This window comes from Diadema antillarum, unplaced genomic scaffold (genome assembly GCF_040938485.1).
Source record: "Diadema antillarum isolate AM-2024a unplaced genomic scaffold, OU_Dant_1.0 seq00000876_RagTag, whole genome shotgun sequence".
NCBI lineage: Eukaryota > Metazoa > Echinodermata > Echinoidea > Diadematoida > Diadematidae > Diadema > Diadema antillarum.
Window position 1 is genome coordinate 1,302,998 of NW_027271740.1, and position 16,436 is coordinate 1,319,433.

Sequence of the window (16,436 nt, forward strand, 5' to 3'; positions counted from 1 at the left end):
TTAAAGTTTTGGTGCCATCATCGCTGGATAAGGAGACTACTACACTTCATGACATTATTATGGACAACGGTATAAAGAAAATATGAAGATCATTCAACATATTTTCACTTTAAAGCTTCATGAAAGAGCACTTGACTTACCTCATTCAAAAAGCAGGAAGAAGAATATTACCCTTAACATATGTCAGTAGCAAGTCAGTGGAATGTATAATTTACATGAAAAGTTAAATTTTGTGGAATTCTCCTTAATCATTTTCTTTATATTGTTGGCATAATGATGTCATGAAGTGTAGTAGTCTCCTTATCCAGCTACATGGCGGCACCAAAACTTTGAAAATTCATGAAGTTTTGAATGGATAGTATGATTTTCCTAAACTTTCACTGTGTTCATGCATGTTGTCTGTATTCATATGCTTTCTACTTATATTGCTGCTTTCACTCAATCCACATTAATATTTGGCTTTGGTTTCCTTAAAGAATTATGTTTGTCTGCCATTTTATTTGCAGTCTGCTCACCCTGGATTTTATGTGGACATGGCCATAAAGTTGTCCATTTATGGACAAACTAGCCTTCTACATCAAAGGCCAGTCTCTCTTGAGATATCATCATGTACCAAAGTTAGGTGACACCAAAGATATGTAGGTGGTACCAAAGTTGGATGGTACCAAAGATGGTTAGCACCAAAGATGGGTGGTACCAAAATGAGTGATAGGCCCTACATATAAGATGAGTGACACTAAGCTAAGGATGAATGGTAACAAAGATAAATAACACTAAAGATGAGTGACACTTAAGGTAACAAAGATGAGTGACACTAAGTGACGCTAGATATTAGTGATAACGAAGATGAGTGGTAAGAAAGAGGTGTGATACTAAAGATGAGTGGAGACAAAGATGAGTGACACTAAAGATGAGTTGTAACAAAGATGTGTGACACTAACAATGAGTAGTGATAACAAAATGAATTATAACAAAGATGAACGAAACAAAGATGAATGGTAACAAGGAATGATAGTGCCAAAGAGTGATACCAAACATGAGAGATGATTGCTATCTCCAGACAGGTTTGACTCCAGCAGACAGGATTCTCCAGTGGAGACCTTGTAGAATGTACTGCTTTTAGAGGTTGTTTGAATGTAGGCCCATCACCATTCTTCTACTCTGGTGATAATTTGAGAATGTTAGCATTAATTTAGGTCAGTGAGGTGAATAAGTGATTTTTTTCTCCTTTGATAGCTTTGTGATGGTTCAATGGCACATGTACATGATGGAATGCTGTCTCTACAAAATATTTTCTATGAATTCCACTTGTGAATGACTTCAGTCTGCCTCTACTTGTCATGTCGTTACCAAATCTCTCGGTGTCTTTCTATCAAAGCATCAATCCCAAACATGGACAGTTATGTAGTGATTGTGATTTATGAGATAGCATGTCCTCATTGGCATACCACTATTAACCTTTGGGCAGAAATCAATGTTGAAGTTTCCAAGGTTACCATTAGCATCTAAAATTTGATGTGTGAAAAAGCAGGATTCTCTAATGTGACAGAGAAAAAAAGAGACTGTGCAAATTGAAAATAGTGACAAATCCAGGTTCACAAAAAGAATTTTTTTCCTTTGAGATCCAGCTGCTATATGAACACATCACTGAATAAAGAGACATTCATAATAACATATTGATTTACATCTAGAGCTTTAGGCAGGGCACCCAATGAAGTCCTGACTCTGTGTAGTGATTGTACCAAACATGTTTGTCTCATTTTGTATATCTGTCTGTCTGTCTGTCTGTATGTGTTGTACTTGTTTTCTTGTCATGGCATTTTACTGAAAATGAGTGATATATGAAGTCAACCCCAACATAGCCAAAGATGTTTGTGTAATTGAAAGATATAAAACATCTTTGCAAGGAAATTAATGATCCATGTTAAAAGCTCTATGGCTACTTTGCCATGATGAAAAGTAAAAAAAAATATTGAATTTGCTAACATCAGCAAGTTAAACAGGGTTCATCATGTCTCACATGACTCAGCTATGCTCATCCTGTGTTGACAGTGTGAGTATGCAACTCTTATTATGTTTTAATGATTGGAATGTCCTATTGAAAGCCGTGCAGTCGCAATCAAATGAGAGGTATCCAAACTCCTTGACTTTGTTTGATCATTTCCTTAAACTCCCTAGGAGTTTACTTTCTCAATAACATTTGAATTTATGTAACATTGTTTGACTTGGCGCAAAATCTTTGATTCAGAAATCAAGCACTGTAAAGGCCTGAACTAAGACACAAATGTGTGTCCCATATTGTATATGACCAAGCAAACAGACGAGGGAGTGAAGTAGGGTCTGACCTGGTCTACAGCTATAGTCCCTATGGATGTGGAGTTGGTAGTGTCTACCCTGAATCTGGGTACATCACAAGTCATCCACATGTGGGAACCAGATGACATCTTTATTACATGGAGGAGAGGTTGAGTCAGGGGAAGGTGGTATGCATTGAAAGGACAAGTGCCTTTAACCAGTTGCGTATGGGAACCCGGTGGCCTGTGTATTAAGTTTATGGGCATTTCAGAATTCAGTACGGAACAGGTTAATATGTTTGTAGCGTAGTGAAAAGACTTTCCTACATTCCATACTGAACTAGAAAAGCACTCTGAGAGCCCAGACCTCCGCCAAGCATGCAGCTCATTTCCACCACTGATCTTGTTCTTCTATTATTTCCACCCATCTACTGCACAGAGACTCCAACTCTCCCGTTTTCGACGGGAGATCTCCCGCTGAAAACCCACTTTTGCAAAACCCGTTTGAGATTTAATCAATGTCTCCCGTTGGAAAGGATTTCTTACTGCTATCGTATGTTTAAGCCTTAGATAGCACCAGAGAGCATCTATAACCCTAGAACTTCACGTTTCGCACACATAAACTTGGAGTCTCCCGTTTGCTAGGGGTTTCAGGCGGGAGAATCTCCAGATCAGAAGGTGCTTGGGGTTGGAGTCTCTGACTGCATTGTGTGCAGACATCAATATAGAAGCCTTTGTTAATCCCTCAGCTGCACGGCGCGCCTCGCCCTAACAGAAACTAGAGCATGCACTTTAGTGCGTGCATGCAAACCTCAAATGCGTGCAGCCTGAACTAGCAAGTTCATTGACCCTACCTGCTAAAATATCAAAAATCCTTCATAAATCCCCCCAAATTTCTCAGATCACTACCAAAAGTTAATCGTTTGGTACTTGTGTCATTCTCAACCTTTCCTGCAAATTTCATCCCAATCCGTTGACTACTTTTTGAGTTATTTTGTGCACGGACAAACGAACGAACGAACAAACCAACAGTAACGAAAACATAACCTCCCCCCTTGGCGGAGGTAATGAACATATATCATGGTATGGGGTCTGCTACCCCAGTTGGCTATTCTAATATTCAGTGTTTGACGAATCATGTACAATCGTTTCATGTCAAAGTTTCATTTCCAAAAGTGATCTTTAATCTACTAATGTACTACAAACATACCAATTTAGGATAACTCGCGTAATTTTGTTAATCTTGCCTACTATTTAAGTCGTTAATGCAGTAGGTAGCATGAAATAAGATGGAGTGGAACTTGGCATCACTTCCATCACTTCATGTGTACATCCTGCAGGAAATGTTTTTATTTCCTGTGAACTACTCTTGTTTAGGAATACTGTCAAGTTCATGAAATGCACTTTGCCTACGCACATAATGCATCTTTGCCATACCAGCTAACTATTTGACGATATTTGTAAACATCAATGTGCACAGAAAAGTTACTTTAGATGTAAGTGATAAAACTAAGGTAAGATACTTTGAGCATTTCATGCACATCATAACTGAAAGAGTCACATAGCAAACAAACATGAAATTGTGAATTGTACCAACATTAAGTATTTTGAACATTATGAATTCATTAATGGGAGAGCTGGGGGTAATAAGAGAGAGAGGAGAGAGAGAGAGGGGTGGGGAAGGAGAGGAATGGGGAGTATGGCGAGGAAATGAGTTGATGAGAAGGGGGAGGGGGAATTTTCGTGTCCTCTTTTAGCCTATTACTATCTAGTATCTTTTCCTGAACACATGGTGTGTAATTAATACAGACACTATGTGTCTGCCCCGCATTGTACATGAGTGGAATGAAATTATGAAGAGCCAGATATTGATTTGAAGGATTTGGAGCTTTCCATGTGATATGACTTGAAAAGGAAATGATTCATAGAATCAGTTCTGGCTTCACTCCATGAAATGTGGTAAAATTTCTCCCAGTGGGGTTTTTGTGTCTCACTTCCCTTTCATCTGCAGAACTCACTCTGTGTAGGAAGGGAGTTAACCAGGTAGCTTTCAACCTCCATACACAACTACTTTTGCATTGATGATAAGAGTTGCTTAATGATGTTACTTTTTGGGGGCTACAGTGCTTCAATAAATTTACACTGACATTCTGTTAACAGAGTGCCTATATCGGACATTACTCAAAGAAGAAACTTCTCTGGGGTAGATATCTGCACTCTGGAGACATAGTGAAATTAGACTAATGTGCCAAAAGTATTCAGGTGTACTCTGACAATATATTATACTTGATATTCTTTTTAATACTGTATAAAGTTGTTTTAGCAGGCAGTGGTCAAATAGATTGTAACTTTTAGCACACTGTTCTGGGACTTTAACCCACTCTCTGCCAATGAGTCAAATGTGCACAAATTCCACACACAAACGTATGGAAAGGAAAATGATGTAGCACACAGAACCTGGGCCCCTTTCACAGGGAGACATGTAAATGTCATAAGCTGTATCACAGCAGTGTGAGATTCTTGGTTTGGGATTAAAGGCAAAGCTAGCTTATGCTGCTTTGACATGAATTTTATATTGAATTGTATTTTTCCCCCTAATATCTGCTACTGACTAGCAATAGAAGCAAAATGCACTCTTCTTTTTATTTTACATTCTCATAACCCTGCCATGATGGCTTTTTTGGGACCACATCCACGAGGTATAAGATTCTTGTCGCCTTTTATCATGAATGAATGTAAAATTGCTAAAAGTTTGAGTCCAAACATTTCTGACTGCTTACTTTGTACTCAATGATTGTGGGGTCAGAGAACCCTAGCAGTGATGTTCAGAAAAGGCAGATCCAATCATGGTGGCTTCCTGTAACTATTTTAGGAAGTTTGCTTGAATGCCGATATATTGTAGAGGAGGAGGAGGAAGAGGTAAGAATGACAGCATCAATCAACATCTCTTCCTTCAACTAGCGCTCTATAACAGGCTCTTCCAATTAAGTGAAGGTGTTCTCCATAGTTAGTTGCTAGGACCACCAGGAAGGGAAGTGGAGTCATCTTACTGAGAGATGACAGAGATGTACAAGCTCTGATTCAAATCACTACATAGGGAAAATAACAATAGAACTAATTGAATAGCTACAGTGCCAAGTTTTTTTCTTTTGATGTGTAGTATTCAGGATATGAAACTAGTTATGCACAATAATGATGATGATGATGATGATGATGATAATAATAATAATAATAATAATAATAATGATAATAATAATAATAATGATATGATAATAATAACAATAATTATTATCATTATCATCATTATCATTATTATTATTATTATTATTATTATTACTATTATGATTATCATTTGCATTTGCAAGGAATAATACAAGTGAATAATAAAACAACAAACACACTTAAACAAACCAACAAACAAGAAGAATCATAATACAGGAATATAAGAAACCAGCTAGGCTTCCCCTGATGTGCTTCTCAAAGTTGCAGGCAGAGGAAAAAAAAATAACTGTCCTAAATGAGGGGGCTACTGTCCTAGTAATAATGTCTGATAAACTTGCTGGTGCTTATTTCTGTACATAGCACAAATCAAAGCTGAGGTTAAAAATACCTGCATGTTTACATGTTAATGATATGTGTTGGCTTTAAGCAATGAAATGTTCATATTTTTTTTGTTTATATTGTTTAAGAAACAAGCCACTTATCAATTTGGCTTATCATGTTGAATCTTGGACTGTGACACCATGTTGTCGTTGTCCTTCATTTACTTTATGAGTGTATTACGTGAGATAATGCACTGACAGGATCACATATTCACATGGTCCTCTTCAGTATATCTGACTCAGTGACTGCTGACAGTATAGACATATGCTAACTTGACAAGATCACACCCCAAAACACATTCAACAGTTTTTTGCAGGGAAGCTGATAGGTTTTGAAATTTGACCTAATCATTAGAAAGGAAAAAAGATGATAGGCAATCTTCAGATAAGTAGTTATCCCATTATGCAATGCCTATGACTTCATTCAGGCCTATACTTTGATTGTTGGGAGCATGACTGAGATTCAAGCACTGCCTTGTTTACACTATAGCGACATTCTTATCTCATGTCTCACTACTGTCTCACCAGAGTGCCAATATAACCACAGTCAGAGTTCTTAGTCAACCAAATTGCACAAACCAACGTGTAACCACTTAGTATATTTACAAATGATAATGAATCTAATTAAAATTGTATTTCCCTCTCATTATGGTACACTGCAGTAAACTGCATCTTCAGGATCTTCATTTTCTTTATCACTGTTAAGCTGGTATTCATACCAAGTGCAGGAAGATTTAGGGAAGCATTAACGGCTCTTTAGTCTATCAACATTCATGTATCATATATAAATCTTAAGTAGAATGACACCACATGTTTTACTACAGAGCTCACCTGGTGCTTTCAAAGGTCATTGAACATTGCTGCCATCTCAGCATTCACTATTTATTTGTGTGTTATTTGTGTGAAGGTTTGGGCTAAAACATTCTCTAAAATTTATTCTAGACATGCAACCAATGGTGTCTTGTTATTCTTTGGCCGTGAAATATACTTCATAGACCATTATAAAAGGATCTTTAATGCCAACTAAGGGTAGATGTGATTGGGATTGTGATTCCCAATAGTGAGAAGGAATGATCCTACCCTATTTCATATGTTACTCATGCCAGGCTGATCTGGCAAACTTGCAGATGAAATCCACAGAGTTCACTGTCATGAGTAGTCATCTTTATCATGCTCACTGCACATGGTAAGAATTTGGGAACTGACCAGTTGTTTGGTCTTTCCCAGGCAATCCATATCATGAAGCAAACATGTTGATCTTGGCTGAAAACAGGTGCCAAAGCAGTATAAATTATGAGGTCAGTGGACTTCTTGATATACTGCATCCATCACAAAGGGGTAAAATCCAAGTTTAGTGGAAAAAAAATATAGAAATTTAACCTCTGGGGAATTCTTGCAGTCTTATTCTTTTAGTCAAGTGTAGGGTCAAACCACAGAAATTGCCCACATTACTAGTCTCCACATATCCTTACCTCTCTATCCCTCCCCACTCCTCTCTATCCCTCCCTATCACTCTCTTTCCCTCTCTACCCCTCTTCACCCCTACGTACCCCTCCCTATCCCTTCTTACCCTCCCTATCTCTCTCTATCCCTCCCTATCCCTCCTAACCCATCCCTTGTCTTTACTACTCCTTAGCAGACCCAAGGAATTACCTGGTAACTCCTTGGTAGACCATTTTGTCACTGCTCAGCTATTCCCAACAATATGTAATACTATATATATATATATATATATATATATATATATATATATATATATATATATATGTATGTATATATATATATATATATATATATATATATATATATATATATATATATATATATATATGTACACACACACACACACACACATGTATATATTTCTTTTTTTTTTTTAATTTGCAACTTTCAATTATGATGGGACAAACACACAGATAAGGTAGAGTGCATTACTTGTATATTACAATGTGTGTTACAACGGGGAAGGATTTCTCCCATCCTGATGCAAAATGCACTAGATTTAAGAGAAACAACAATGACCAAAAGAAAAGTAAAAAATGAAAATAAAAATAAGCCTCTCTTTCTTCTTGATTGTTACAAACGAACTTGCCTCAAAATGTACTTTTAATCACCAACTCTTTGTTTCATCTAGTCAAATGCTTCTCAGGATAAACTTAGCCCACATAAAGTAAACCTAGAATCCTTGGACATTACAATTGTCCCAATGTGTCTATTATGCCGTTAGGCTCTAAACCTGTATACTTGTTATCACAAAGCTACAGTGTCACATTTCTTGGGGTGTGTAAATATTGGTTTCATGTCAGCCAAATATTTGTGTCAGACCAGTGATGCCCTGGCATAGAGCTGAAAGCTCAATCAATACTGACCTGAAGTGGACAAACAATGGAAGAGGTCATCACTGGTGCACAGCCAAGGGGTTCAGATCTGCCTGTATGGTTTTTTTGTTCAAAGAAGGTTTGCAAAGAGTGGTGTGTGCTTCATCACCAGTAATATAACTTGTGATCTCAAATTTCAATGAAAGTGATATTATCCCAAGTGAGGTATGATTCTAATTAAGATGGTTGATTTTGAAAGGATATGAACAGAATGCAGTATAATTCCATTTTCCATAAGGCAGTACTATCAAACAAAACATATGCAGAATATGAAGAGATTGTTACAATCTCATCCTCTACCTTTTAAGCAAAACTAAAAGAGAGTATAATACCTACATTGTTTATAAAAAAAAAGAAACACTTGTGTCCAACAGCCTTCTATGCATTCTTTTGAGCGATTGTATGCTTTCCTAAATCGTGTCTTCTGAATAATGATACAAATTCATCCATCTCCAGAATTGGCAAGAGGAAAGTTAATGGGAAAAAAAGTGCCACTTTGTGCCTATATGTCTGCTCATATGTGCCATGGATGATTATAACCCACGATCTTTGCCATAAAATGGGACATACCAATTAACATGGAAATGAAGCCATTTTCTTCATTTGCAGTGAAGACTTTTTAACAGGCTGGCTTTTACTTTAAATTCCACCTCATTATTCTGAGTGCAGTCCAACCTTGCTGCTGCTCTTTGTTTTTTCACGTAAAATCAAAAGCAGATATGTGGAACTAAATTGATTTGGTAGATAACTTGGCCTTAACCTGAAGTAACCAGTTCTCTTTGTAGGTAGTGATTGGTGTGTATAGCAGGTTGTAGTCCACATGTAGTTTATATATACTTTATTAATTTCTTCTTTTCTCCTTAGCATGAGCGTTATGCCAGGCAAGTCGAGTCTGAGTGGGGAGAATGGAGTGTATGGAGTGTATGCTCAAGGTCCTGCGGAGGAGGTGTGTCCTACCAAGAGAGGCGCTGTTTAGCAAGGTATGTTGTCTTTTTTTGCCTTTACCACTGTCATCTCTTCTTCTTTAACAGACTCGCACCCTTCCATCTCATTTTCTTACAAAGATACTGATTCTATTTGTGGTTATAGTGGTGATAAATGATGCCATGTGTGTTCTTTTGACAAGTGATCATTCCGCTCTCTCTTTGGTATGTGGGTACTGGGTATTAATTTTTGTCCTGAAAATAAAGTTTAATCTTCAAATATGATGCAGCTGTGGTCCCTTGTATGCAACTTTTTTGTGGGTTTCTTTTCAGTTTTAGCTAAGATGATGTACTGATAAATCAAACAGGGCCGACATTAAAGAAAAGTTGATTTTTTGCTGTTTGTTGAAGTAACCCTGAACCAAAGATATCAATTGCAAGTCTTTTAGGTGTAACAATGGCAACAATCTCAAACAGAAGTGGGTAATACATCATTTTCCCCTTTTGTGGTGCTGGTTTTCTTTCCAGCCTATTCAGAGTCTCACAAAGCAGTAATACCAAATCCTTGTCAGCGTGCCCTGGTGTAATATCCAAGCCCACAGTACAGTGGCTTGAGAAGAGAGCTGTCACTGGAAAGCAAGTAGTGAGGTAAAAAGTTCTGTTCAACTTTCAGTGAACCCTGCTCTGATCAGACACACTTCCAGGGTTACTTCTCCATCGGTTTATATAGGCTGGGTCATGTGAAAGAACATCTGATCTTTTGAAATAAAAAGGGAAATAGGGCACTTTTTATGTCTTTTTTAAATTTCTGCTCACCACAATCCTGCTTCAAATAGATTTAAAGTACATGTATATGATTAAGGATACTGTCATACTAGAGAAAGGCAAAAATACAGCATATCAGAAGTAATATCTACCTAGGCCAAGGACACCTCCTTGCCTAGGCATATGTAGTTATGATACCTCTGGTTATGATACTTTGTGGAATATTTGATGGTTTATCAAATACCTGCTTTTAAAATACACTTTGACACTTATCAGGATGTTGATTCACATTGTTATACATTTTCAGGCAGCTGGATTTCCTGTTTCATTTGACAGACAAAACTTCAGCTGATTGAGTGGTTTGCCCCAATGCTTTCCAACTAATAGTAATGATAGTGTGATATTGAAATGTATGAACTTGTATGATATGCTTCAAATCCATCTCAGCATGCTCAGAGTGAGTTTGGGTCTTTCTGTTCATAACTGAAGAAAATGTTGTGAATGACTTGATAAACATGTTTGTGGCATGAAAAACATTCACTGCTAAACTCAGCCATAATTTAAACTTCAAGAGGATGCATTGTCTTTGTGTTGTGTGTATGACAGGATGGTTGTGCCAGAGTGAAAGATCAAGTGGTTATGCATAGTATCTATACTATTTGGTCTCAGTGAATTTGGCAGAATTTGAAAGACCAGGAATAGTACAATTATTATGTTATGTTTTGGGGGCTCCACATCAGCACAAAGTCAAAAAGGAAAAGTAATGAACTAAGGACCAAAAATAACTAGAACTGCACACAGACACAAAGATGATAGTGAGAATTGCTTTGAAAGTTTCAACTTGCAAAAAGCATATACTAGTAGCAGGGAAAGAAAACTAATTTAGGTGTGTTATGGAGAGTGAGGTAGGGTCATGGTTCCAGATTGGGTGCAATTGGAAACAGTTTACAGTATTGATTGTGTGGGAGTGAGAGGAAGAGTTCCTGGTTCTATATTGGAATTCAAGTGATGAATTATATAGTTAGCTATATGTGGGAGTCTGCAGTTGTCGGGGATACTATCACTAGATATATATATATTTTTTTTTCCTGTCAAGTATGTGTGGGAGTTAAAAAAAAAAAGGTTAGTGAGAGAGGGCATGGTTTGTGGGGGTGTAATTTCTGACACTGTCATTCACATGTGCATATTGGAATGCAACCTCCCACACTGGTATTATCAAGAAGAGACTTAATGAAGATTCTACCCGACTTGGCTTCATTGACTTAGACTGATTCCAAACAAATCACTGGGACAATGTGTAAACATACCTCAAGGATGGACTGATTACGACCAAGATGGTGGCAGCTCAAGGAAAATATTTACATGTAATAGATAGCCGATGAAGTGCTGTGTGAACTGATATAAAATACTTATAAAGATTAGAAAGTAAGTCCAAATTTCCGGAAAAAAAATTATGCTGTCGAAGAAGCAGTAACCATTTAGAAGTTTTCTACTTCAGTAATTTTGAGAGTGATTTGATAATTTTTAATGATCTTAAAGTCACTGTACAGCATGAAGTGTTTTGGGAAGAAAAGACACACGAGTTAAAGACTTACGCAAATATTTAATCTGAAACTCAATGTAGCTGATTAGAAGTAGGTAAACTATCTTTGATTTTGTGGTGTTAGCTTCTCTCGCAAGGAAAATATCAATTAATGGATCCATTCACATTTACCTTGAAATACATGTACCTTGGTATTTGAATACTCCATTATTTCCCGTGAATATAATGTGAATGCAGATAGTCCACAAAATATCACCAGAATACTGTGGTATTTAGAATGACAATTAAATCTTTTTGCAAAATATGCATGTAAGTTTTGATTTGTAGATCATACCACCCACCACTCTGCGTTGTAGTTTTCACATGACCTGACGCATTGACCTGTCTTCTCCCCTTAGGAGACATACGTAATTATACGCAGTGCTAACCTCAAAGAGGTGCACTTTTGGGCCAGAAATGCTCTGATATTTCTTTAATAATGGTACCAACTAAAATACCACGGTATCTACATCACTGTGGTATCTCGCCAACAAAAATGGTGACAATGGGTTAACATGGTATTTGATAGCTTTTTAGCTCACCTGAGCCAAAGGCTCAAGTGAGCTATTGCGATCGCCCTTCGTCCGGCGTCCGTCGTGCGTCGTGCGTCGTCCGTCGTCCGTCGTCCGTCGTCCGTCGTCCGTCGTCCGTCGTGCGTCGTCCGTCGTGCGTCGTGCGTAAACTTTTTACATTTTCATCTTCTTCTTGAAAACCCCAAGACCGATTTTCATCAAACTTGGCAGGTAGCATCCCTAGGGGGTTAGGAACTCAATTTGTTAAAATGGGCACCATGCCCCACCCAGGGGGCCCCCAGGGGGGCCCAAACCCCCCAAAATTAAGGAATCTGTAAAAATCTTCTTCTCTAGAACCAGAAGTGATAGAGCTAAGTTAATAATATGAGTTAGTACATTGATGACTGTAGTTTCAAGTTTGTTCATGGCAGAGTCAGGGGTGCCCCCCTTGGGACCCAGGGGAGGGGGGTGGGGAAGGGTTCTAATGGGGCCTAAATTGTACATTTTCATCTTCTTCTTGAGAACTCCATGACCCATTTTCACCAAACTTGGCAAGTAGCATCCCTAGGGGGTTAGGAACTCCATTTGTTAAAATGGGCACCATGACCCACCCAGGGGGCCCCCAGGGGGCCCAAACCCCCCAAAATTAAGGAATCCGCAAAAATCTTCTTCTCTAGAACCAGAAGTGATAGAGCTAGGTTAATACTATGAGTTAGCACATTGATGACTGTAGTTTCAAGTTTGTTCATGGCAGAATCAGGGGTGCCCCCCTTTGGACCCAGGGGGGGGGGGGGGGGGTGAGGAGGGGTCCTAATGGGGCCTAAATTGTACATTTTTATCTTCTTCTTGAGAACCCCAAGACCGATTTTCATCAAACTTGGCAGGTAGCATCCCTAGGGGGTTAGGAACTCAATTTGTTAAAATGGGCACCATGCCCCACCCAGGGGGCCCCCAGGGGGGCCCAAACCCCCAAAAATTAAGGAATCTGTAAAAATCTTCTTCTCTAGAACCAGAAGTGATAGAGCTAAGTTAATAATATGAGTTAGTACATTGATGACTGTAGTTTCAAGTTTGTTCATGGCAGAATCAGGGGTGCCCCCCTTGGGACCCAGGGGAGGGGGGTGGGGAAGGGTTCTAATGGGGCCTAAATTGTACATTTTCATCTTCTTCTTGAGAACTCCATGACCCATTTTCACCAAACTTGGCAGGTAGCATCCCTAGGGGGTTAGGAACTCCATTTGTTAAAATGGGCACCATGACCCACCCAGGGGGCCCCCAGGGGGCCCAAACCCCCCAAAATTAAGGAATCCGCAAAAATCTTCTTCTCTAGAACCAGAAGTGATAGAGCTAGGTTAATACTATGAGTTAGCACATTGATGACTGTAGTTTCAAGTTTGTTCATGGCAGAATCAGGGGTGCCCCCCTTTGGACCCAGGGGGGGGGGGGGGGTGGGGGTGGGGGTGAGGAGGGGTCCTAATGGGGCCTAAATTGTACATTTTTATCTTCTTCTTGAGAACCCCATGACCCATTTTCACCAAACTTGGCAGGTAGCATCCCTAGGGGGTTAGGATCTCAATTTGTTAAAATGGGCACCATGCCCCGCCCAGGGGGCCCCCAGGGGGCCCAAACCCCCCAAATGAAGGAATCTTTAAAAATCTTCTCTAGAATCAGAAGTTATAGAGCTGAGATAATACTATGAGTGAGTACAGTAATGACTGTAGTTTCAAGTTTGTTCATAGGAGATCCAGAGGTGCCCCTCTTGGGGGTGGGGGGGGGGGGTGGTTGGAAGGGTCCAAATGGAGGCCTGAATTGTACATTTTCATCTTCTTCCTGAAAACCTCATGATGGATTTTTGTCAAACTTGGCAGGTAGCATCCCTAGGTGGTCAGGATCTCAATTTATCAAACTGGGCACCATGCCCCACCCAGAGGGCCCCAGGGGGCCCCAATTCCCCCAAATTAAGGAATCTTGAAAAAATTGGGCCCTTATTGTACATTTTCATCTTCCACTTGAGAATGCCTCGTCAAATTTTGGTAGAGCTGTGAATAATTTAGATTTCCTTATGTGGATCTTGGGAAATCTTTATGCACTGTTGAATGAGCTTCATCATGGTAAATAGCAATCGGGTTGCTTTTTCCAACAACATAATCAATGCAAGATGGGTACTTTTCCACATTTTTGAACTATGAAAAGCATGTTAAAACTTCCAGCCCCAGTGACAGTCAGATATATTCTGTATATTTGCGTAGATATATGCTCTATGGAATACTTTGAAATGTCTTATATCCAAAATGATAGATTTGCAAGATGTGATATGCAAAGCCTCTCAAATATGATTACCAGCCATTTGATATGATGTTTTCATCAAGTTATATTGTTAGGACATTTGCAAGAAATTGCAAGAGAGCTATATGTATGTTCCTTCAGTCTGCAAAGACCGTTATGACCGTCATTAAGACCGTCATTAAGACCGTCATAATGTGTGTCTCCCTGATATATGACAGTTTGGTTTGGGAAATCGGGCGACTTTCAGCACACAATGCTATAAAGTACATTGTACGTATAGGTTGAAATCACTGATATCTTTATGGTAGAACAAGATTAGTGGTGGAAATGAGCTGCATACTTGACATAGGTCTGCGCTCTCAGAGTGCTTTTCTAGTTTAGGAAGCTCTTTTGTGGAGTTTGAGAAATTAATGGGCTCATAAAGTAGCTTGCAATTAGCCTTATGCATTGAATCTATGACAGATTTAATAAATGGTTGTTTAATAAAATTTATATCATAAATCAGATTCTTCCGAGATGGGGAAATTAGAAGAAGCTAGAAGTCTACTTGGAAAAGATATTTTGTGGACTAAGTACTTGAAGTCAGTTTGACAAGAAAAGTTGGGGACATTTTCAATATTCATCGTTCCAGATGAAATGCTACATATTTTCAGATGCTTCACATAGTGTTTAGCCAGACATGAAATACCATTCACTGGATGCAGCTGAATTCAGTTGGATGAACATGATTTTAAACCTTTCCGTAGCTCCATCAGTTTCTCTGCTCATGGACTCCCTGAAATTCTTTTGGTTTTGATTGTATTTCCATGGATGAAAGGTTTCAGAGACATCTTAGGTAGATGTTCTATTCCTGTGTAGATCATAAGATTTCTAGCTCTCAAATTTTTTTCTGTCGACCATGACAACCCAAACTTCATGAACTCAACACAGAGGACCTGAAATATGGGTTGCATGTCTTTTTGCTAAAAAAGTGTCAATTGTTCAGTATGTCTACTTCTTTTCTCCATTCCCAGAGAAGAGAATAGACTAGCTTTCAGGAGAAGGGCATTGTAAAATGAGACATACTACGTGTAAGCAGTTGCTTTACATCCAAACTTTGCTGTTTCATTTATCATCTCTGAAAATATGTTTCGAAATGTTTTGTTACAAGGACTAAAAGGGTTCATGTATCAAAAGTGTGATCCATTGTACCTTACCAGGATCTATTCTTCAGTCTCCTCATTTCTCTATTGTCCAGTATGATATCTGTATGAACAAGAAAAATGAACTAGGTTATTAATCCCTTGAGGACGAGTGTCGAGTAAACTCGGGCAAGTGTCAACGGGAAATGCATGTTCTAGCAAAATTAGCCTGTCCTCAATACTCCTCAATGGGTTAAGTATTACCAGCTGGTTCTAACACTACCAGGACTGTAGATCTCTGAATAAGAGCATTCAGATGCTGAGCATGTGTATAACAGTTTGTTATTTCAAAGGTTTGTTATTCCAAAAGTTCATTATTCAAAAGGTGCTTAAATCAGAAAACGAAATAAAAAATTCATAATTCTACAGATTTGTTAGTTTATGCTTCTTTTGTACATTTGTGGATTAATGAACCTTATTTCATTTTTGGATCAACAAACCTTCAGAATAACACAACCTTAGGAATGATGAAAATGATTTTACTATCAGAAAATATTTACAAATCTTTTGAATAACAAACCTTTGGAATAGCATCACAAATGTTTGGATTAATGAACCATTTTTCATTTTTATTTTAATGAACCTCTAGGGTTATGGAATATATGTGTTTTGGAATAATGTACTTTATTTCATTTTCAGAATGACTAAACTTTGGAAGAATGAACATCACCCAAATATGCATGCACTGAAATCATGTGGAGTGGAAGGATAATGGCTAACTTTGCAGCTATAACACACTCATGACTTAAACTTCAAAGACATGCAAACTTGTGGAACAGTTGTCATTCGTTCAGAGTACTGTATTTGCTATATATTTCGGGAGTCTAAATTTTTGTGAATTGGGAATACCTGATGATTTTGCGAGTGGTTAAATTCGCGATCGTGGAGTCCTGTACTGAACGGAGAAGTGTAC

The 16,436-nt window shown here is 38.4% G+C and overlaps 1 protein-coding gene across 1 annotated transcript in view; it reads left to right on the forward strand.

Moving 5' to 3' along the window:
• LOC139740712 (uncharacterized) overlaps positions 1-16,436 on the forward strand; it is a 141,798-nt gene that overhangs the window by 15,038 nt on the left and 110,324 nt on the right. The window contains exon 3 of the mRNA XM_071651278.1: positions 9,139-9,254. Within this exon, the coding sequence (XP_071507379.1) occupies positions 9,139-9,254 (116 nt within the window). The remainder of the gene's footprint in view (positions 1-9,138; positions 9,255-16,436) is intronic.